Source organism: Lethenteron reissneri, unplaced genomic scaffold (assembly GCF_015708825.2).
Source record: "Lethenteron reissneri isolate LAM-NWPU_2019-01 unplaced genomic scaffold, ASM1570882v1 scaffold_1639, whole genome shotgun sequence".
In the NCBI taxonomy this organism is placed as follows: Eukaryota; Metazoa; Chordata; class Hyperoartia; order Petromyzontiformes; family Petromyzontidae; genus Lethenteron; species Lethenteron reissneri.
In genome coordinates, this window is record NW_026891376.1 from 4,186,550 (window position 1) to 4,211,158 (window position 24,609).

Below are 24,609 nucleotides of genomic sequence, written 5' to 3' on the forward strand. Positions count from 1 at the left end.
ACAAAGCCAGACACAGATACACAATACAGACACGCACACACAGACAGACACACACAGACACACACAGACACACAGACACACACAGACACACACACACACAGACACACAGACACACACACAGACACACAGACAGAGACACGCACACCAGACACGCACATGCACAGCTTCCTCTCTACAATGTGCAAGTCCGGTTTGTGCTGCTCATACCTGCAGCGTTCCCACGATCATGCAAGCGTGAATATATACACACAGATACACACACACAGATACACATACACACACACAGATACACACACACACAGATACACACAGATACACACACAGATACACACACACAGATACACACACACACACACAGATACACACACACACAGATACACACACAGATACACACACAGATACACACACAGATACACACACAGACACAGATACACACACAGATACACACACAGAGATACACACACACACAGATACACACACAGATACACACACAGATACACACACAGATACACACACATACACACACAGACACAGATACACACACATACACACACAGATACACACACACAGATACACACACAGATACACACACAGATACACACACAGATACACACACACAGATACACACACATATATATACACACAGAGATACACACACACAGATACACACACAGAGATACACAGAGTGAGTGGCTGAGTGAATGAGTGGGTGAGTGAGTGGCTGAGTGAGTGAGTGTCTGAGTGAGTGGCTGAGTGAGTGGCTGAGTGAGTGGCTGAGTGAGTGAGTGGGTGAGTGGCTGAGTGAGTGGCTGAGTGAGTGAGTGGTAGAGTGAGTGAGTGGGTGAGTGAGTGGCTGAGTAATTGTCTGAGTGGGTGAGTGAGTGGCTGCATGAGTGAGTGGGTAGGTGAGTGGCTGAGTGAGCGAGTGAGTGAGTGGCTGCATGAGTGAGTAGGTGAGTGAGTGGCTGGGTGAGTGAGTGGCTGCATGAGTGAGTGGCTGAGTGAGTGAGTGGGTGAGTGAGTGACTGCATGAGTGAGTGGGTGAGTGAGTGAGTGGCTGCATGAGTGAGTGGGTGAATGAGTGAGTGGCTGAGTGAGTGAGTGGCTGAGTGAGTGAGTGGCTGAGTGAGTGGGTGAGTGAGTGGCTGAGTGAGTGGCTGAGTGAGTGAGTGGCTGAGTGAGTGGGTGAGTGGCTGAGTGACTGAGTGAGTGTTTAGGTGATTGACAAATGTGTTGAGTGGTGTGTTAATAATATAATTAGTGGTGGCATTATCTAACCAGTGGGCGGGGCTAGTCTAACGGCTGGGCGGGGCTTGCATAATGAGGGGGGTGGCTTCTCGGTTGTGGTCACGTGGTTTCTGAGAATCGTTCCGTTGAAAAACTGACGCCCACTCAGAGAGGGTGGGAGAGGGGGTAGAGACACACACACAGTGACATACACACACACAGACACACAGACACACAGAGTGTCACACACAGTGACATACACACACACAGTGTGTCACACACAGTGACATACACACAGACACACACAGTGACACACACACAGAGAGACATACACACAGTGACATACACACAGACACACACACAGAGTGGCATACACACAGACACACACAGTGTGTCACACACAGTGTGTCACACACAGTGTGTCACACACAGTGTGTCACACACACAGACACACACATAGAGACACAGTGATACACACACACAGTGACATACACACACACAGACACACACAGACACAGTGACACACACACACCAGAGACATACACACAGAGTGACATACACACACAGTGTCACACACAGTGTCACACAGACAGACAGTGTGTCACACACACAGAGACACACACCCGACACACACACACAGACAGAGTGACACACACACAGAGACATTGTGACACACACACACACAGACAGTGACACACAGACACAGAGACACAAAGTGTCACACACACAGAGACACACAGACACACAGTGCCACACACAGTGTCACACACACACACAGACACACACAGAGACACAGACACACACACACAGATACACAGTGTCACACACAGTGTCACACACACACATACACACAGACACACACACAGTGTCACACACAGAGAGTCACACACACACAGACTCAGGGAGAGAGGGAGATAGGGAGGGAGGGAGAGAGGGAGCGATCCCCCACACCCCACACACACACCACACACTCTCTACGCACTACACACACACTACACACACTATACACACACTATAAACACACACGCGCTATAAACACACGCGCACTCTCACTCTGCCCAGCACTGCACGCACGGGCGAGCGAGGCGAGAGCTCCAGAGAATCTCCACTGCACTCAGAGGTACGATGCCGTACACACCACACATACACCTACACACACACACCCTACACACACCTACACACACCTACACACACACCTACACACACCTACACACACCACACATACACCTACACACACCTACACACACACCTACACACACACCTACACACCACCTACACCAACCTACCCACTACCCTACACTACACCTACACACACACTAACCACCCACCTACAACACACTACACACACACTACACACCACACTACACACACCTACACATCACACCTACACAACCCACCTACACACCTACACATCGACACCTACAACCACCTACACACAACCTACACACACACCCTACACACACCTAACACACACACGATCCACCACCACACCTACACACACACCTACACACACCACCTACACCACACACTACACACACACTAACACACACCTACACAACACACCATCCTCCACACCCACAACAACATCTACACACCTACACACACCCCAACCTACACACCTACACACACCCTACACACACACCTACCACACACACCTACACACACACACCTAACACACACACCTACACCACACACACCTACACACCACACACACACATACACACAACACCACACCTACACACACAAACCTACACACCTACCTACACACACCTACACACACACACCTACACACACACACCTAAACACACACACACCTACACACATACACACACACCTACACACACACACACCTACACACACACACCTACACACACACACACCTACACACACACACCTACACAAACACACCTACACACCCACCTACACAAACACACACACACACACCTACACACACACACCTACACACACACCTACACACACACACCACACACCTACACACACACCTACACACACGCACACCTACACATACCTACACACACACCTACACACACCTACATACACACACACACACCTACACACACACCTACACACATACACACACACCTACACACACCTGGTCTTCACCTGAGGACGGCTGCTTGCGTTGTGGCCGAAACGTCGTGAGAATTATTTTATTATGTTTTATTTTATTATTTTATTACTTCCCTTCTACGTGACTTTACCGACAGAACCAAGAAGATCATCAGCTTACTAATAGGGGTTTTTCCCCTTTTTTCTGGCAACAAAACTGACACCTTTTGCAAGGATTCATGCTTACATTAACCACAATGCTTGCAGTCAAATGCAAACAAAAAACTGATTGGTCCACACCAGAGACAGCTTTCTTTAGAGCTAGTCTCATATGGTGTTCGCCCAGATGACGCCAAAAGGCGCACAGTTCAAAGACAGCGCACTACCAGAGTAATGAGAGCTCGGGGTGAGCAGCTACATCATGGGACCTCCTTTGCCAGTACCAACATACACTAACAGGGGTTTTCCCCTTTTTCTGGCAACAAAAACTGACACCTTTTGCAAGGAATCATGTTTACATTAACCACTATACTTGCAGTCAATTGCAACAAAAAACAATACTCTGATAAAAAAAAAATTTTGTTTGCATTTGACTGCAAGTATAGTGGTCAATGTTAGCATGAATCCTTGCAATAAGTGTCAGTTTTGTTGCCAGAAAAAAGGGGAACCCCCTATTAGTGTCTGTTGGTACCGGCAGAGGAGGTCTCATGATAATCAGCATCTTCTTCTCCTCCTACAGATAGAAGGCAAAGTCGTGAGTACGTGCGTCTGGTCTCAATGTTTAGCGGACTTCCCGACATGCGACAAACTTGAAATTTGCCTCGTGGGTACTTTCCAGACTGTACACCGTGCAAACATGATGAAAACAAAAGATTTCTGTATTTTTTGGGGGGGGGGAGCTCAATAATGCATCGATTTTTTTGCACGGCAAGTGAGCCGTGACGTCACGTCTGTCACGTGACCCGCGCGTGTGGAAGCGTGACGCGTTGTAGTGTAGCAGGTAGTGTAGTAGTGTAGTGGTTGTAGTGTAGCAGGTAGTGTAGTAGTGTAGTGGTTGTAGTGTAGCAGGTAGTGTAGTAGTGTAGTGGTTGTAGTGTAGTGGGTAGTGTAGTAGTGTAGTGGTTGTAGTGTAGCAGGTAGTGTAGTAGTGTAGTGGTTGTAGTGTAGCAGGTAGTGTAGTAGTGTAGTGGTTGTAGTGTAGTGGGTAGTGTAGTAGTGTAGTGGTTGTAGTGTAGTGGGTAGTGTAGTAGTGTAGTGGTTGTAGTGTAGTGGGTAGTGTAGTAGTGTAGTGGTTGTAGTGTAGCATGTAATGTAGTTGTAGTGGTTGTAGTGTAGCAGGTAGTGTAGTAGTGTAGTGGTTGTAGTGTAGTGGGTAGTGTAGTAGTGTAGTGGTTGTAGTGTAGTGGGTAGTGTAGTAGTGTAGTGGTTGTAGTGTAGCAGGTAATGTAGTAGTGTAGTGGTTGTAGTGTAGCAGGTAGTGTAGTAGTGTAGTGGTTGTAGTGTAGCAGGTAGTGTAGTAGTGTAGTAGTGTAGTGTAGTGGGTAGTGTAGTAGTGTAGTGGTTGTAGTGTAGTGGGTAGTGTAGTAGTGTAGTGGTTGTAGTGTAGTGGGTAGTGTAGTAGTGTAGTGGTTGTAGTGTAGTGGGTAGTGTAGTAGTGTTAGTGGTTGTAGTGTAGCAGGTAGTGTAGTAGTGTAGTGGTTGTAGTGTAGCAGGTAGTGTAGTGGTTGTAGTGTAGTGGGTAGTGTAGTAGTGTAGTGGTTGTAGTGTAGTGGGTAGTGTAGTAGTGTAGTGGTTGTAGTGTAACAGGTAGTGTAGTAGTGTAGTGGTTGTAGTGTAACAGGTAGTGTAGTAGTGTAGTGGTTGTAGTGTAGTGGGTAGTGTAATAGTGTAGTGTAGCAGGTAGTGTAGTAGTGTAGTAGTGTAGTAGTGTAGTGTAATAGTGTAGTGTAGCAGGTAGTGTAGTGGTTGTAGTGTAGTGGGTAGTGTAGTGGGTAGTGTAGCAGGTAGTGTAGTGTTGTAGTGGTTAGCGGTCAGCGCTACGAAGCCGGCGACCCGAGTTCGATTCCCGCTCACGGCCACCACCGGTGACGATTACTTCAACCGCTCCTGGGCCTCCCTAGGTCGTACTATACCGCGTACCATGTACCGCGTACCGTGTACCGTACCGCGTACCGTACCGCGTACCGTGTACCGCGTACCATGTACCGCGTACCGTGTACCATACCGTGTACCGTACCGTGTACCGTACCACGTACCGTGCCGTGTACCGTACCGCGTACCATACCGTGTACCATACCGCGTACCATACCGCGTACCATACCGCGTACCGTACCGCGTACCATAACGCGTACCGTACCGCATACCATACCGTGTACCATACCGCGTACCATACCGTGTACCATACCGCGTACCATACCGCGTACCATACCGTGTACCATACCGTGTACCATACCGCGTACCATACCGCGTACCATACCGCGTACCGTACCGCGTACCATACCACGTACCGTGCCGTGTACAGAAGCAGTTCACTGTCGACCTCTCACCGACCGCGTCGCGAACCTCCCCCCCCCCCCCCCCCCAGGCGGACAGACGAAGGCCGCCACGTGACCATGAGGGCCTCCTCCACCTCCTCCACCTCCACCACCTCCACCACCTCGTCCACCACCTCGTCCACCTCGTCGTCGAGGCGGCGAGGCCGCAAGGGCCTCAAGGCGTGGCTGCTGGAGCAGGTGGACTGCGGCCGCTACCCCGGCCTGCGCTGGGAGGAGGGCGCCGGGCGGCAGCTGTTCCGCCTGCCGTGGAAGCACGCCTCCAAGCACGACTACACGCACGCAGACTCGGCGCTCTTCAGGGTGAGGGGGGCGGGGGGGCACGGTCAGAGTGGGGGGGGGCCCACGGTCACGGTCGGAGTGGGGGGGGGCCCACTGGCACGGTCGGAGTGGGGGGCCTGGGCTCTCTCATCATCATCATCATCACGGTGGCGAGGAGATGTTGACTTCCTCGCCTGGTCTACAGGAGGTCTATGTGGAGTCTGCATATCTCATCATCATCATCATCACGGTGGCGAGGAGATGTTGACTACCTCGCCTGGTCTACAGGAGGTCTATGTGGAGTCTGCATCTCTCATCATCATCATCATCACGGTGGCTAGGAGATGTTGACTACCTCGCCTGGTCTACAGGAGGTCTACGTGGAGTCTGCGTCTCTCTCATCATCATCACGGTGGCTAGGAGATGTTGACTACCTCGCCTGGTCTACAGGAGGTCTATGTGGAGTCTGTGTCTCTCTCTCATCATCATCATCAGGGTGGCTAGGAGATGTTGACTACCTCGCCTGGTCTACAGGAGGTCTATGTGGAGTCTGCATATCTCATCATCATCATCACGGTGGCGAGGAGATGTTGACTACCTCGCCTGGTCTACAGGAGGTCTATGTGGAGTCTGCATCTCTCATCATCATCATCATCATCACGGTGGCTAGGAGATGTTGACTACCTCGCCTGGTCTACAGGAGGTCTACGTGGAGTCTGCGTCTCTCTCATCATCATCACGGTGGCTAGGAGATGTTGACTACCTCGCCTGGTCTACAGGAGGTCTATGTGGAGTCTGTGTCTCTCTCTCATCATCATCATCAGGGTGGCTAGGAGATGTTGACTACCTCGCCTGGTCTACAGGAGGTCTACGTGGAGTCTGCATATCTCATCATCATCATCACGGTGGCTAGGAGATGTTGACTACCTCGCCTGGTCTACAGGAGGTCTACGTGGAGTCTGCGTCTCTCTCATCATCATCACGGTGGCTAGGAGATGTTGACTACCTCGCCTGGTCTACAGGAGGTCTATGTGGAGTCTGTGTCTCTCTCTCATCATCATCATCAGGGTGGCTAGGAGATGTTGACTACCTCGCCTGGTCTACAGGAGGTCTATGTGGAGTCTGCATATCTCATCATCATCATCACGGTGGCGAGGAGATGTTGACTACCTCGCCTGGTCTACAGGAGGTCTACGTGGAGTCTGCGTCTCTCTCATCATCATCACGGTGGCTAGGAGATGTTGACTACCTCGCCTGGTCTACAGGAGGTCTATGTGGAGTCTGCGTCTCTCATCATCATCATCATCACGGTGGCGAGGAGATGTTGACTACCTCGCCTGGTCTACAGGAGGTCTATGTGGAGTCTACATCTCTCTCTCATCATCATCGTCATCATCACGGTTTAGAATCAACTCCTTCACACGTTCACGGCGTTTGGCTGCTGCACGACGTTTGCACGAGACCATGACGATGATGACGATGATGACGATGATGACGATGATGACGATGATGACGATGATGACGATGATGACGATGATGAGCTGCTGTCGTGTGTGACGGGCAGGAGGCTTCTGACGAAGCCCTACAGAGCTCAGTGGGCCTCGCCTGTTACCTAGAACATAGTTGAGTTAATACTGAACTCATCATCCTCCTCCTCCTCTCCCTCCTCCACCTCCTCCACCTCCTCCACCTCCTCCTCCTCCACCCCCTCCTCCACCTCCTCCTCCTCCACCTCCTCCCCCCTCCTCCACCTCCTCCACCTCCTCATCCTCCTCCTCCTCCACCTCCTCCCCCTCCTCCCCCTCTCCCTCCCCCTCCTCCCCCACTAGGCGTGGGCCGAGCACAAGGGCCGTTTCCGTGCCGGGGTGGACAAGCCGGACCCGCCGGGGTGGAAGACGCGTCTCCGCTGCGCCATGAACAAGAGCCGCGACTTCGTGGAGGAGCCCAACCGGGGCCAGGCCGACATCAGCCACCCCTACAAGGTGTACCGCGTGCTCAGCCAGCGGTCCGCACCACCCCCCACGCGTGAGTCACTCACTCAGTCAGTCACTCAGTCAGTCAGTCAGTCACTCAGTCACTCACTCAGTCACTCCGTCACTCACTCACTCAGTCAGCCACCCCTACAAAGTGTACTGCGTGCTCAGCGAGCGCGCCGCACCACCCCCATGCGTGAGTCGGCCAGCCGCTCACTCCGTCGCTAGCACAGTCAGTCACTCAGTCAGTCAGTCACTCAGTCACTTGCTCAGTCACTCAGTCAGTCGCTCACTCAGTCACTTGCTCAGTCACTCAGTCAGTCGCTCACTCAGTCACTTGCTCAGTCGCTGAGTCAGTCACTCACTCACTCACTCAGTCAGTCAGTCGCTCGCTCAGTCGCTCAGTCAGCCAGTTGCTTACTCAGCCATCCGCCCACCCATCCACCCACCGACTCACCCACCCACTTTCACTCACTCATCCACTGGCCCATTCAACCACCCAGCCACCCATCTACCCACTCACCTATCCACCAACCCACCCACTCCTCTCACTCACCCACCAATCCACCCACCCACTCACCCATATACTCACCCACTCACTCACCTACCCACCTATCCACCCACTCATTCATCCAACCACCCAATCACCCACCTACTCACCCACTCACTCACCCACCCACTTTCACCCACCCACCCAATCACCCACCCACTCACTCACCCACCCACCCACTCACTCACTCACCCACCCACCCACTCACTCACTCACCCACTCTCCCACCCACCTACTCACCCACTCACTCACCCACCCACCCACTCACTCACCCACCCACTCACCCACCCACCCACTCTCACCCACCCACCCACTCACTCACTCACCCACTCACCCACTCACCCACCCACCCACTCACCCACCCACCCACCCACCCACTCACTCACTCACTCACACACCCACCCACTCACTCACTCACTCACACACCCACTCACTCACACACCCACCCACCCATCCACCCACCCACTCACTCACTCACACACCCACCCACTCACCCACTCACTCACTCACCCACTCACCCACCCACCCACTCACCCACCCACCCACTCACCCACCCACCCACCCACCCACCCACCCACTCACCCACCCACCCACTCACCCACCCACCCACCCACCCACCCACTCACCCACCCACCCACCCACTCACTCACTCACTCACACACCCACCCACCCACTCACCCACCCACCCACCCACCCACTCACCCACTCACCCACTCACTCACCCACTCACCCACCCACCCACCCACTCACTCACCCACTCACCCACCCACCCACCCACTCACTCACTCACTCACCCACTCACCCACTCACTCACTCACCCACCCACTCACTCACTCACCCACTCACTCACCAACTCACTCACCCACTCACCCACCCACCCACCCACTCACCCACCCACTCACTCACCCACTCACCCACCCACCCACCCACCCACTCACCCACCCACTCACTCACTCACTCACCCACTCACCCACTCACTCACTCACCCACCCACTCACTCACCCACTCACCCACCCACTCACCCACCCACCCACTCACCCACCCACCCACTCACTCACCCACTCACTCACCCACTCACTCACTCACTCACCCACCCACTCACCCACTCACTCACCCAATCACTCACCCACCCACCCACCCACTCACTCACCCACCCACTCACCCACCCACCCACCCACCCACTCACTCACTCACCCACCCACTCACTCACTCACTCACTCACCCTTCCACCCACTCACCCACCCACCCACTCACTCACTCACTCACCCACCCACTCACCCACCCACCCACCCACCCACCCACTCACCCACTCACCCACCCACCCACTCACCCACCCACCCACTCACTCACTCACCCACCCACCCACCCACTCACCCACCCACCCACTCACTCACCCACCCACTCACCCACCCACTCACCCACCCACCCACTCACCCACTCACCCACCCACCCACTCACCCACCCACCCACTCACTCACTCACCCACTCACTCACCCACCCACCCACTCACTCACTCACCCACCCACTCACCCACCCACCACCCACTCACCCACTCACCCACCCACCCACTCACCCACCCACCCACTCACTCACTCACTCACCCACTCACCCACTCACCCACTCACCCACTCACCCACCCACCCACTCACCCACCCACCCACTCACTCACTCACTCACTCACCCACCCACCCACTCACCCACCCACCCACCCACTCACCCACTCACCCACCCACCCACCGTCCACCTTTGTCTCTCTGCAGCTGCTGTGGTGAGCTCACCCTGCGGCTCCCTCGACTCACACGAGGAGGACAAGGACACCGACAATGGCCGCCCCCGCCCTGCACGTGTGAGTGACCTTGTTCAGGCTGAGCGGACCTAGAGGCGACCCGGTTTAACACAGCATGTGGGTCTCTGTGTGATGAGTCTATGGGTCTCTGTGTGGTGAGTATGTGGGTCTCTGTGTGGTGAGTCTATGGGTCTCTGTGTGGTGAGTCTGTGGGTCTCTGTGTGGTGAGTCTGTGGGTCTCTGTGTGGTGAGTCTGTGGGTCTCTGTGTGGTGAGTCTGTGGGTCTCTGTGTGGTGAGTCTGTGGGTCTCTGTGTGGTGAGTCTGTGGGTCTCTGTGTGGTGAGTCTATGGGTCTCTGTGTGGTGAGTCTATGGGTCTCTGTGTGGTGAGTCTGTGGGTCTCTGTGTGATGAGTCTGTGGGTTTCTGTGTTGTGAGTCTGTGGGTCTCTGTGTGGTGAGTCTATGGGTCTCTGTGTGGTGAGTCTGTGGGTCTCTGTGTGATGAGTCTGTGGGTTTCTGTGTTGTGAGTCTGTGGGTCTCTGTGTGGTGAGTCTATGGGTCTCTGTGTGGTGAGTCTGTGGGTCTCTGTGTGGTGAGTCTGTGGGTCTCTGTGTGGTGAGTCTGTGGGTCTCTGTGTGGTGAGTCTGTGGGTCTCTGTGTGGTGAGTCTGTGGGTCTCTGTGTGGTGAGTCTATGGGTCTCTGTGTTGTGAGTCTGTGGGTCTCTGTGTGGTGAGTCTGTGGGTCTCTGTGTGGTGAGTCTGTGGGTCTCTCTGTGATGAGTCTGTGGGTCTCTGTGTGGTGAGTCTGTGGGTCTCTGTGTGGTGAGTCTGTGGGTCTCTGTGTGGTGAGTCTGTGGGTCTCTGTGTGGTGAGTCTGTGGGTCTCTGTGTGGTGAGTCTGTGGGTCTCTCTGTGATGAATCTGTGGGTCTCTGTGTGGTGAGTCTGTGGGTCTCTCTGTGATGAATCTGTGGGTCTCTGTGTGGTGAGTCTGTGGGTCTCTGTGTGGTGAGTCTGTGGGTCTCTGTGTGGTGAGTCTGTGGGTCTCTCTGTGATGAATCTGTGGGTCTCTGTGTGGTGAGTCTGTGGGTCTCTCTGTGACTTCCTGGGATCAAGCTCTGGGTCTAAGTGTCTTTCTCTCTCAGGAGGTTCATATTGAAATGTTGATGTTGATGATGATGTTCATGATGATGATGTTGCTGATGATGATGTTGATGATGCAGATGCCTCTGTACGCGTTGATGGGACTGGAAGAGGCTTCCAATCGGAAGATAGAAGCGGATGCCATGGACACCAATGACGATGGTGAACACCAACATCATCAGCATCAGCATCATCAGCATCATCAGCAGCATCAGCATGATCAACAGCATCAGCAGCATCATCAGCAGCATCATCAGCAGCATCATCATCAGCAGCATCATCATCAGCAGCATCATCATCAGCATAATCAGCATCATCATCAGCAGCATCATCAGCATCATCAGGATCATCAGCAGCATCATCAGCAGCATCATCAGCATCATCATCAGCATCAGCAGGATCATCAGCATCATCAGCATCATCATCAGGATCATCAGCATCATCAGCAGCATCATCAGCAACATCATCAGCATCATCATCAGCATCATCATCAGGATCATCAGCAACATCATCAGCATCAGCATCATCAGGATCATCAGCATCATCAGCAGCATCATCAGCAGCATCATCAGCATCATCATCAGCAGCAGCGGCATCATCATCAGCATCATCAGCATCATCAGCAGCATCATCAGCATCAGCAGCAGCATCATCAGCATCATCATCAGCATCATCATCAGCAGCAGCATCATCAGCATCATTAGCATCATCATCAGCAGCATCATCATCAGCAGCATCATCAGCATCATCATCAGGATCATCAGCATCATCAGCATCATCATCAGCATCATCAGCATCATCAGCAGCAGCAGCAGCAGCAGCGGCATCATCATCATCAAGTACGCACAACAACAACATAATGGGATGCATCAGCACAAATTATGCTAACGGTAACCATTACGATAATTTATGTTAATTTATGTTCCTCCACCGTCAGTTGCCTCTCCACCAATGATCGGCGGATCAGCGGAGGACCCGGCCAACATCGACCAATTAGAGGAGGAGCTGGGCCCCAAAGGTGAGTGGAGGGCTCATGGGCAATATCTGTTGAAGGATGCCAACCTGGGTTGGAGCCCTGGGTCTGGGTGTCTCTCTCTCTCTCAGGGGGTTCACAGTGGCCGTGTCAGAGACACAGGGTCTGGGTTGGAGCCCTGGGTCTGGGTGTCTCTCTCTGTCTCTCAGGGGGTTCACGATGGCCGTGTCAGAGACACTGAGGGTCTGGGTTGGAGCCCTGGGTCTGGGTGTCTCTCTGTCTCTCAGGGGGTTCACGATGGCCGTGTCAGAGACACAGGGTCTGGGTTGGAGCCCTGGGTCTGGGTGTCTCTCTCTCTCTCAGGGGGTTCACGATGGCTGTGTCAGAGACACAGGGTCTGGGTTGGAGCCCTGGGTCTGGGTGTCTCTCTCTCTCTCAGGGGGTTCACGATGGCTGTGTCAGAGACACAGGGTCTGGGTTGGAGCCCTGGGTCTGGGTGTCTCTCTGTCTCTCAGGGGGTTCACAGTGGCCGTGTCAGAGACACTGAGGGTCTGGGTTGGAGCCCTGGGTCTGGGTGTCTCTCTCTCTCTCTCAGGGGGTTCACGATGGCCGTGTAGGAGACAATGAGTTCGATGGCTGTGTGTCCGACACGGCCATTGTGAACACCACCCACACCACCATTGTGAACACCACCCACACCACCATTGTGAACACCACCCACACCACCATTGTGAACACCACCCACACGGCCATTGTGACCCCCACCCACACGGCCATTGTGACCCCCCCCCCCAGCCTCTGCGTTCCGCGTCACTGTGAGCTACCGGGGCCGCCAGCTGCTGTGCTGCACGGTGACCAATAGCAGCGGCTGCCTCATCACCAGCCACTCAGCCTGCGGCCGCGAGCCGACCAATGGCAGCGCAGCGCTCGAGGTCACCCGCACGCACAGCTACGCGCGGCGGGTCGCGGGCCCGGCGACGCCCGGCAACAGGACGCCGCCCTCCCATTGGACGCCCGCGACGGCCGATGGCCCCGCTCCTGACTCTGCGGGCCCCGTCCAGGACGAGTCGTCGTCGTCGTCGTCTCCTTCGCCGCTGCCGCCGCTGTTGTTGCCGTCGTCGTCCGACGACTGCGCCGGTGGCGGCGCCGGTGGTGGTTGTGGCGGCGATTGCGGCGGCGGTGATTGTGGTGGTGGCATTGGCGGTGGTGGCGGCGGCGGTCCCACCACCGTGGCACTGCCGTCCGCGGCGGCGTTCCTGGACGCTCGGCACCGGCAAGCGGCGGCCGAGTTCCTGCCCACGGTGGCACGCGGAGTGGAGCTCTGCTTCCTCACTCGCCGGCAGTACAACAACAACAACCGCAACAACAGCAGCAACAACCGCAGCCGCAGCGGCACAAAACGACGCCACCACCTCCGCCACCTGCGCCACCTTCGTAGCGACGAGAGGAGACATGCGGTGGACGCTGCGGGCGGCGATGGCGGTGTCGGTGATGGGGGCGATGGGGGTGGTGATGGAGGCGGTGATGGGGTCGGTGTCGGGGGCGGTGGTGCGGGGCTGTACGTGCGCAGGCTGTGCCGGGCCCGGGTGTTCACCGACGCCGGGCCGGCACTAGCGGCGGGGCGCAAGCTCCAGCGGGGGCAGGTGACGCTGCTCTTCAGCCTGGAGGAGTTCGCTCGCGGTGAGACGCCGGCAGAGAGAGAGAGAGAGATTGCTCGGTGCACATCGCTACCGTCACCACCGTCACCACTACTACCACACCCCTAGCACCACTACTACTATACCACCACTACCACCACCACCACCATCACCACCGTCACCACTACTACCACCACTACCACTACTACCACCACTACCACCACCACCACCATCACCACCGTCACCACTACTACCACACCCCTAGCACCACTACCACTATCACCACTACCACCACCACCACTACCATCACCACCACTACCACTATACCACCACTACCACTATACCACCACTACCACTATACCACCACTACCACTATACCACCACTACCACTATACCACCACTACCACTATACCACCACTAACACCACTACCACCACTACCACTATACCACCACCATCACCACTGCCTACCACCACCACCATCACCACTACTACCACCACTACCACTAACACCACCACTACCACCACCATCACCACTACCACCACCACCACAACCATCACCACTACTACCACCACTACCACTATACCACCACTACCACTATACCACCACCACCATCACCACTACCACTATACCACCACTACCACTATACCACCACTACCACTATACCACCACCACCATCACCACTACCACTAACACCACTACCACTACCACCACTACCACCACTACCACTATACCACCACCACCATCACCACTGCCTACTACCACCACCATCATCACTACCACCACTACCACTATACCACCACCACCATCACCACCACCACTACCACAACTACCACCACTACCACTATACCACCACTGCCTACCACCACCACCACCATCACCACTACTACCATCACTACTATCACTTACACAACTGCCACCACTACATCCATGACCACTAGTACTAGTTATAGTGCTAGTTGTAGTATAGTTATAGTACTAGTTATATTACTACTTATAGTACTAGTTAAAGTACTAGTTATAGTGTTAGTTGTAGTACTAGTTATAGTACTAGTAATAGTGCTAGTTGTAGTATAGTTATAGTGCTAGTTATAGTACTACTTATAGTACTAGTTACGGTAGTAGTACTAGTTGTAGTACTAGTTATAGTGCTAGTTGTAGTATAGTTATAGTGCTAGTTATAGTACTACTTATAGTACTAGTTACGGTAGTAGTACTAGTTGTAGTACTAGTTATAGTGCTAGTTATAGTACTAGTTATAGTTGTAGTACTAGTTGGTCGTACTAAGGATGCCCACGTGTGCCCACATAGTAGTAATTATGGTAATTAGTATAGTTGTAGTACTAGTTGTAGTACTAGTTGCTAGTTGTAGTACTAGCTGTAGTACTAGTTGCTAATTGTAGTACTAGTTGTAGTACTAGTTGTAGTACTAGTTGTAGTACTAGTAATAGTGCTAGTTGTAGTACTAGTTGTAGTACTAGTTGTAGTACTAGTTGTAGTACTAGTAATAGTGCTAGTTGTAGTGCTAGTTGTAGTACTAGTTGTAGTACTAGTTGTAGTACTAGTTATAGTACTAGTTGTAGTACTAGTTGTAGTACTAGTTGTAGTACTAGTTGTAGTACTAGTTGTAGTGCTAGTTGTAGTACTAGTTGTAGTACTAGTTGTAGTACTAGTTGTAGTACTAGTTGTAGTACTAGTTGTAGTACTAGTTGTAGTACTAGTTGTAGTACTAGTTGTAGTACTAGTTGTAGTACTAGTTGTAGTACTAGTTGTAGTACTAGTTGTAGTACTAGTTGTAGTACTAGTTGTAGTACTAGTTGTAGTACTAGTTGTAGTGCTAGTTGTAGTACTAGTTGTAGTACTAGTTATAGTACTAGTTGTAGTACTAGTTGTAGTACTAGTTGTAGTACTAGTTGTAGTACTAGTTGTAGTACTAGTTGTAGTACTAGATGCTAGTTATAGTGCTAGTTGTAGTACTAGTTGTAGTACTAGTAATAGTGCTAGTTGTAGTACTAGTTGTAGTACTAGTAATAGTGCTAGTTGTAGTACTAGTTATAGTACTAGTAATAGTGCTAGTTGTAGTACTAGTTGTAGTACTAGTAATAGTGCTAGTTGTAGTACTAGTTGTAGTACTAGTTGTAGTGCTAGTTGTAGTACTAGTTGTAGTACTAGATGCTAGTTATAGTGCTAGTTGTAGTACTAGTTGTAGTACTAGTAATAGTGCTAGTTGTAGTACTAGTTGTAGTACTAGTAATAGTACTAGTTGTAGTGCTAGTTGTAGTACTAGTTGTAGTACTAGTAATAGTACTAGTTGTAGTACTAGTTGTAGTACTAGTTGTAGTACTAGTTGTAGTACTAGTAATAGTACTAGTTGTAGTGCTAGTTGTAGTACTAGTTGTAGTACTAGTTGTAGTACTAGTTGTAGTACTAGTTATAGTGCTAGTTGTAGTACTAGTTGTAGTACTAGTAATAGTGCTAGTTGTAGTACTAGTTGTAGTACTAGTAATAGTGCTAGTTGTAGTACTAGTTGTAGTACTAGTAATAGTGCTAGTTGTAGTACTAGTTGTAGTACTAGTTAGTAGTACTAGTTGTAGTACTAGTTAGTAGTACTAGTTAGTAGTACTAGTTGTAGTACTAGTTAGTAGTACTAGTTAGTAGTACTAGTTAGTAGTACTAGTTAATAGTAGCTAGTTGTAGTACTAGTTGTAGTACTAGTTAGTAGTACTAGTTGTAGTACTAGTTAGTAGTACTAGTTGTAGTACTAGTTAGTAGTACTAGTTGTAGTACTAGTTATAGTGCTAGTTGTAGTACTAGTTGTAGTACTAGTATGTAGTACTAGTTGTAGTACTAGTTGTAGTACTAGTTAATAGTAGCTAGTTGTAGTACTAGTTGTAGTACTAGTAATAGTGCTAGTTGTAGTACTAGTTGTAGTACTAGTAATAGTACTAGTTGTAGTACTAGTTGCTAGTTGTAGTACTAGTTGTAGTGCTAGTTGTAGTAGCTAGTTGTAGTACTAGTTGTAGTACTAGTTGTAGTACTAGTTGTAGTACTAGTTGTAGTACTAGTTGTAGTACTAGTTGTAGTACTAGTAATAGTGCTAGTTGTAGTGCTAGTTGTAGTACTAGTTGTAGTACTAGTTGTAGTACTAGTTGTAGTACTAGTAATAGTGCTAGTTGTAGTGCTAGTTGTAGTACTAGTGTAGTACTAGTTGTAGTACTAGTAATAGTGCTAGTTGTAGTGCTAGTTGTAGTACTAGTTGTAGTACTAGTTGTAGTACTAGTTGTAGTACTAGTTGTAGTACTAGTTGTAGTACTAGTAATAGTGCTAGTTGTAGTGCTAGTTGTAGTGCTAGTTGTAGTACTAGTTGTAGTACTAGTTGTAGTACTAGTTGTAGTACTAGTTGTAGTACTAGTAATAGTGCTAGTTGTAGTACTAGTTGTAGTACTAGTTGTAGTACTAGTTGTAGTACTAGTTGTAGTACTAGTATAGTGCTAGTTGTAGTACTAGTTGTAGTATAGTTTAGTACTAGTTGTAGTACTAGTTGTAGTACTAGTTATAGTGCTAGTTAGTGCTAGTTGTAGTACTAGTTGTAGTACTAGTTGTAGTACTAGTTGTAGTACTAGTTGTAGTGCTAGTTATAGTGCTAGTTGTAGTACTAGTTGTAGTACTAGTTGTAGTACTAGTTGTAGTACTAGTTGTAGTACTAGTTGCTAGTTGTAGTACTAGTTGTAGTACTAGTTGTAGTGCTAGTTGTAGTACTAGTTGCTAGTTGTAGTACTAGTTGCTAGTTGTAGTGCTAGTTGTAGTACTAGTTGTAGTACTAGTTGTAGTACTAGTTGCTAGTTGTAGTACTAGTTGTAGTACTAGTTGTAGTACTAGTTGTAGTGCTAGTTGTAGTACTAGTTGTAGTGCTAGTTATAGTGCTAGTTGTAGTACTAGTTGTAGTACTAGTTGTAGTACTAGTTGTAGTACTAGTTGTAGTACTAGTTGCTAGTTGTAGTACTAGTTGCTAGTTGTAGTACTAGTTGTAGTACTAGTTGTAGTACTAGTTGTAGTACTAGTTGTAGTACTAGTTGTAGTACTAGTTGCTAGTTGTAGTACTAGTTGTAGTGCTAGTTGTAGTACTAGTTGTAGTACTAGTTGTAGTACTAGTTGCTAGTTGTAGTACTAGTTGCTAGTTGTAGTACTAGTTGTAGTACTAGTTGTAGTACTAGTTGCTAGTTGTAGTACTAGTTGCTAGTTGTAGTACTAGTTGTAGTACTAGTTGTAGTGCTAGTAATAGTGCTAGTTGTAGTACTAGTTGTAGTACTAGTTGTAGTACTAGTTGTAGTACTAGTAATAGTGCTAGTTGTAGTACTAGTTGTAGTACTAGTTGTAGTACTAGTTGTAGTACTAGTTGTAGTACTAGTTGCTAGTTGTAGTACTAGTTGTAGTACTAGTTGTAGTACTAGTAATAGTGCTAGTTGTAGTGCTAGTTGTAGTACTAGTTGTAGTACTAGTTATAGTGCTAGTTGTAGTACTAGTTGTAGTACTAGTTGTAGTACTAGTAATAGTGCTAGTTGTAGTACTAGTTGTAGTACTAGTTGTAGTACTAGTTGTAGTGCTAGTTGTAGTACTAGTTATAGTACTAGTTGTAGTACTAGTTGTAGTACTAGTTGTAGTACTAGTTATAGTGCTAGTTGTAGTACTAGTTGTAGTACTAGTTGTAGTACTAGTTGTAGTGCTAGTTATAGTGCTAGTTGTAGTACTAGTTGTAGTACTAGTTGTAGTACTAGTTGCTAGTTGTAGTACTAGTTGTAGTACTAGTTGTAGTGCTAGTTGTAGTACTAGTTGTAGTACTAGTTGTAGTGCTAGTTGTAGTACTAGTTGCTAGTTGTAGTACTAGTTGCTAGTTGTAGTACTAGTTGTAGTACTAGTTGTAGTACTAGTTGTAGTACTAGTTGTAGTACTAGTTGTAGTACTAGTTGTAGTACTAGATACTAGTTGTAGTCGCACTAAGGATGCCCACGTGTGCCCACAGATGTGCGCCGCTACGTGGAGGGCAGCAGCTGCGTGGCGCCCCCCACGGCGGTGCTGCTCTGCTTCGGGGAGATGCCCGGTGACAGCGGAGCTCACAAACAGCTCATCACCGCACGGGTACGGAGACACACACACACAGAGACACACACACAGAGACAGAGACACACACAGAGACACACACACAGAGACACACACACAGAGACACACACAGAGAGAGAGACACACACAGAGAGACGGAGAGACACACACACTTACCTGCTCACCCACCCATTCACCCACTCACCATCTTACCCACCCACCCACTTACCCACCCACCCGTCCACTTCACCTGCCTCCATCTCCTCCCTCCCGTTCCACTGCAGATTGAGCCACTGCTGGCTGTGGAAAGTCTTCGCCGGGTCCGGGATGTCCTGGCCAAGCCTCCACCGCCGTCGTCATCGCCGCCACCGGCACCAGGTCGTCGCCAGGACGACGACCCCGGCAGCCTGGACACCATCATGAAGTTCCTCACCGACACCGACGATGGCGGTGGCGGCCCTCCCACGCACGCCCAGCCGCCCTTCTGCGCCGACGGCTTCTTCTACGACCCCATTGGCCCGGGGATAGCCGTGTGACCCACCACAATTCCCGCCACCTATTCCCCGCGATCCGATTGGTCCAGAGACAGCCGCGTGACCGGCCATCCCTCTCTTTTTTCTGACAATCCCATGGGCTCGCGGGTGGTCGTGCGGTCTCCGATGCATACCGACGATGCCTTGTCGAGCGATCCGATTGGTCGCTCTGGGACGGGGAGGGGGGGGCGCTGGTGTGGGGGTGGCCGGATGTGGCAGTGGAAAAAGACCACCCATACCACGCTGGCTTGATTCAGATGCTGCATTGGAAATGAAACGAATGCTGTGTGCCGCGTTCATTTGAGTGCATTGCAACAATGTGACTGGCCTTCCGTAAGAATGTCGCCATATAGAGTTCATATATAAACATTTACGGGCATTTCACGTAGCACTTTGGAGTTAGATGCATCTTAATTAAAATAAGGGTTTAAGTCGAGGCTGGAGGAGTTTCATTTGTGCTGTTGTTAGTCGTTTAATCTGCGCGCTCTCTGCGTTCCAATCACTGTTGAGAATGTCCCTTGTTTCTATTTGATCCGTTCCGCACAAATGGAGATGTTCATCCATCCACTCAGCGGCTCACCCATCGGGGAGTCCCGGTGCAGTCACGGCAATGCCACTGAACCTCGCGACAAAGGTCTTCAACAACCCGACAGGCAGACTCGGGGCGGAGGTTAGAGCATTGTGTGTGTCTGGGTGTGTCTGTGTATGTCTGTGTGTGTCTTTGTGTGTCTGTGTGTGTCTGTGTGTCTGGGTGTGTATGTCTGGGTGTGTCTGTGTGTGCCTGGGTGTGTCTGTGTGTGTATGAGTGTGTCTGTGTGTGTCTGTGTGTGTCTGGGTGTGTCTGTGTGTCTCTGGGTGTGGCTGGGTGTGTCTGTGTGTATCGACTCAGCCTCAAATGAGTACCTGGTGCGGTGTGTAAACATCGCCGCTAGGGAGACAAAGGCGGCCGGGCGTGGTGCTGGCCACCCACCCCCTCGTGTGCCGTGCCGGCCTTTATAGGTGCTCGCTAACAGCACTTGCCCCTACAGTCTGTTAAGGCTATACGGGGGATCTTTGATCTTTGTCTGTGTGTGTGTGTGTGTGTCTGTGTGTCTGGGTGTGTCTGTGTGTGTGTGTCTGGGTGTGTGTGTCTGTCTGGGTGTGTGTCTGTGTGTTTCGCCACAACTCTGGCTATCGCCTGATGATGCTGGTTGTTGTAATCGCCAGCAACACCTCCAACTCAAACGGTCGACGTGGTGGGTTTGTGCTCCGACACGCAAGCGGTGAACGCTGAAGTACTCACGAATTGCCACGTTCTGTTGACGTGACAAACCTCCGGCTGTGTCCGGTGGTGCCGGGTTTCACGACACGTTTATATTCACGCGATCTAACCCAGTGACAGCACCGACAACCTGGAGTGCGAATAAATAACATCCATAATATCGTTTGCTTTGGGTTAGATCGCGTAAATATACAAACGTTGTGTCGTTAGACCCGCCACCACCCACAACACAGCCAACTAGTGAGGGTTGCCAACGCGTTGCTAGTGTAGTGTTGTAAAGAACGGACTTCTAAACTTCTTTATGGCACACACTGTGTATTGTCTTACCGTCCCTATCACACTAAGGGGTATACGGTCCCCTCACCCGTTACCCTGAGAAGACACAGCCTCCGGACCCTGCAGGCTGTCTAATCTCCCTGCTCTCCCAGCGTCCTCTGGCTGGACCTAGGGGATCTCTCCCCGACCACTGGTGACTCTGAGCCCTAGCCCTGACGAGGGCTGGAGGGCTTGGTCCAGGCTCCTAGATGTCTTCGGCCGACTTGGGTCTTCGTGTAGCAGAACTGGCCAAGAGCTCTCAGCGCTCCGGCTTGTATACCTGTTCGTGGCCCGGTTGACCAATCCCCGGCCACCTTGTGGGACCCTCCGATTGGTCCTTCCCAATCTGGCGTTTGGATCCTACCTCACCCCATGTGACCCTGACCGTTTGATTGAGCGGGAACCCTTGTTTACGATCCGCTCTCTCACAGTTTGCGAACAGCGAGTAGTAATCACCACTACACTAGTGCAGCACAGCGCTGTGTTGGAGAGCACATCCACAACGCGTTACAATGTTGTCGATTTGCTCCACAATATGCCGGTGTTTACGTGACACACCCTGTCACCAATCGCCTGTGTCGGGTGGTGGCGGGTTTCACGACACAACGTGTGTGTATTGACGCGATCTGACCCAGCAAAGCCTCTATCGGGGATCACGTTGGTCGCGAAAGCCTCGTGCTCGCGGTGGGGCGCGTGCCACGCCCCTCCTGTGACGTCACATCGCGTGACGTCACAGCACGTGACACCACGGCATTGCGGTTCCCGCCCCTCCTTCACTAAGTGTCGAATACCTCCGGGAGGGTGGGCGCACCACGTGACCCCTCATGGCCTCTGCGTGGGATTTTTTTTACAAATATGTTTTCTTCCGTCCCTCGGGACGTTCTCAATGGGGGTGGGGTGGACCTGTTCTCATGCACGCAGATGCGTATTGTATGTGCACCTAGCCTGGCACAAGCGGCGTGGTGATGTCACGGCGCTTAGTGACAAACTGCGGTGGTTATGCATTAGATCGTACGATTGTTACGTTTTATCTTAGGCCAACTCTTAAGCGATACACGGCCATATTTGTGTGTCAAGACCCTCCACCACCTGACGATGAGTGAGTGGCTGAGTGGGTGGCTGAGTGAGTGAGTGAGTGGACGGGTAAGTGGGTGAGTGAGTGGCTGAGTGGGTGGCTGAGTGAGTGACTCAGTGGGTGGGTGGCTGAGTGAGTGGCTGAGTGAGTGGGTGGATGAGTGAGTGGGTGGATGAGTGAGTGGGTGGCTGAGTGAGTGACTCAGTGAGTGGGTGGCTGAGTGAGTGGCTGAGTGAGTGGATGAGTGAGTTGGTGGGTGAGTGGGCGAGTGGGTGGCTGAGTGAGTCGCTCAGTGGGTGAGTGGCTGAGTGAGTGACTGAGTGGGTGGCTGAGTGAGTGGCTGAGTGAGTGGCTGAGTGAGTGGCTGAGTGAGTGGCTCAGTGGGTAGATGAGTGGGTGGGTAGCTGAGTGAGTGGGTAGCTGAGTGGGTGGCTGAGTGAGTGGCTGAGTGAGTGGCTGAGTGAGTGGCTGAGTGAGTGGCTGAGTGAGTGGCTCAGTGGGTGGATGAGTGAGTGGGTGGGTGGGTGAGTGGGCGAGTGGGTGGCTGAGTGACTGGCTCAGTGGGTGCTGCTAAACCTCCCTCTCTCTCTTCCTCACCGGGTGAGCGAGCCACCAGCACCAATGCCACTTTTTGCCGCGATGTTCCAGCGTGGTGGATGGTTTCATTACTCTAACATTGGTTGGTAACAGCCACCTTGCTAGACGCGTTACGCCTGTGATGTGTAACAAGTGTATTACTACTACTACATGTTAAACTCCAGTGTAATAAAAATGTAGATTGTATTCATAACACATGTTTTATTTCACTTTTGTTGATGTTGGCGGTAGTGGTTGATGTTGGTAGTAGTGGTGATGATAATGATGGTGGTGGTGATGATGTTGGTGGTAGTGGTGATGATAATGATGATGATTGTGGTGGTGATGATGGTGGTAGTGGTAATGATGATAGTGGTGATGATGATGGTGGTAGTGTTGGTGATGGTGGTGGTGGTGATGATGATGATGGTGGTAGTGGTGGTGATGCTGGTGGTCGTGGCGATGATGGTGGTAGTGGTGGTGATGGTGGTGGTGATGGTGATGATGATGATGGTGATAGTGGTGGTGATGCTGGTGGTAGTGGTGATGATGGTGGTAGTGGTGGTGATGGTGGTGGTGATGCTGGTGGTGATGATGATGGTGGTGATGATGATGCTGGTGGTAGTGGTGATGATGATGATGGTGGTGATGGTGGTGATGGTGATGATGATGATGGTGGTAGTGGTGGTGATGCTGGTGGTAGTGGTGATGATGGTGGTGATGATGTTGGTGATGATGATGATGGTGGTGATGATGGTGGTGGTGATGGGTTCCCTGCAGCCTCTCACCTCTCCTCCCATCGCTACACCCCCACCCACAGTGGAACTGCCGTCAGCCAACACCCACACCCACGAATCCTGAACGAGAATCCCTTCCAAGTCACCAGCTGCGACAAACCCTCAACTCCGAGTGCCGAGAGGGCCACGCTTCCTTCGCGATGTCTACGGGAGGTCGTGGGCTCGACCCTGACCCTGACCCTGACCTGCGATGACCGCTGTTGGCTCCGTACGACGCGAAGGGAGTTCGACGCACCCACGGGTTCATCTCCACGTGTTTGGAGTCTGCGTCTCTCTCTCTCGACGGCGACGCCGATTGGTTCTCCTGCCCCTTCCTCGGCGTCTCCGCTCCAATGCTCATAATGGACGCGGCGCGTTGAGAATCTCACTGACCACGTGCACCTGGGCGCGCTCGGCCTCGTCGCTCTTGATAGCGCTGTCGATTTGTGACGCTACGTGGCTCGAGTGGGCTCGAGCTGGTGAAATATAAAACGTTCGATGTAAAGCTTTCGTGACTGCAGCAGGGATTCATCTTCTTGGTTCTTTCGGTAAAGTCACGTAGAAGGGAAATAATAAAATAAAATTCAACATAATAAAATATTTTAGTATGTTTTTTCCCCCCTTCTACGTGACTTTACCGAAAGAACCGAGAAGATATAAAATATAGTTGAGTTGGTGAGACTCAGTGATGGGGGCTCCTGCCCCGTAGTAAGAGGCCACACGGGGGACCTTTGGGAGAGCGTCGTCGCCTCAGGTGGCCGAGTCAGAGGCATGTGAGGGTCCCGCCGGGCACGGAGGCTGTGCCTG

At 51.3% G+C, this 24,609-nt stretch overlaps 1 protein-coding gene across 2 annotated transcripts; it reads left to right on the top strand.

Annotated features, from left to right (window-relative positions):
* The first annotated feature begins 2,222 nt into the window (after window positions 1-2,222).
* Window positions 2,223-23,240, top strand: LOC133363000 (uncharacterized). Of its 2 annotated transcripts, XM_061582000.1 has the most exons (9): window positions 2,223-2,347; window positions 5,882-6,152; window positions 7,940-8,135; window positions 10,394-10,479; window positions 11,641-11,722; window positions 12,498-12,578; window positions 13,329-14,213; window positions 19,190-19,305; window positions 19,551-23,240. In XM_061582000.1, exons 2-9 carry the CDS (start codon window positions 5,910-5,912, stop codon window positions 19,800-19,802), a joined length of 1,941 nt encoding a protein of 646 aa, XP_061437984.1. In that variant the 5' UTR covers window positions 2,223-2,347; window positions 5,882-5,909; the 3' UTR covers window positions 19,803-23,240. The 2 variants fall into 2 exon arrangements, with proteins under 2 accessions (XP_061437984.1, XP_061437985.1); XM_061582001.1 differs by lacking the exon at window positions 19,190-19,305 and having other exon boundaries at window positions 19,551-19,684.
* The last annotated feature ends 1,369 nt before the right edge of the window (window positions 23,241-24,609 follow it).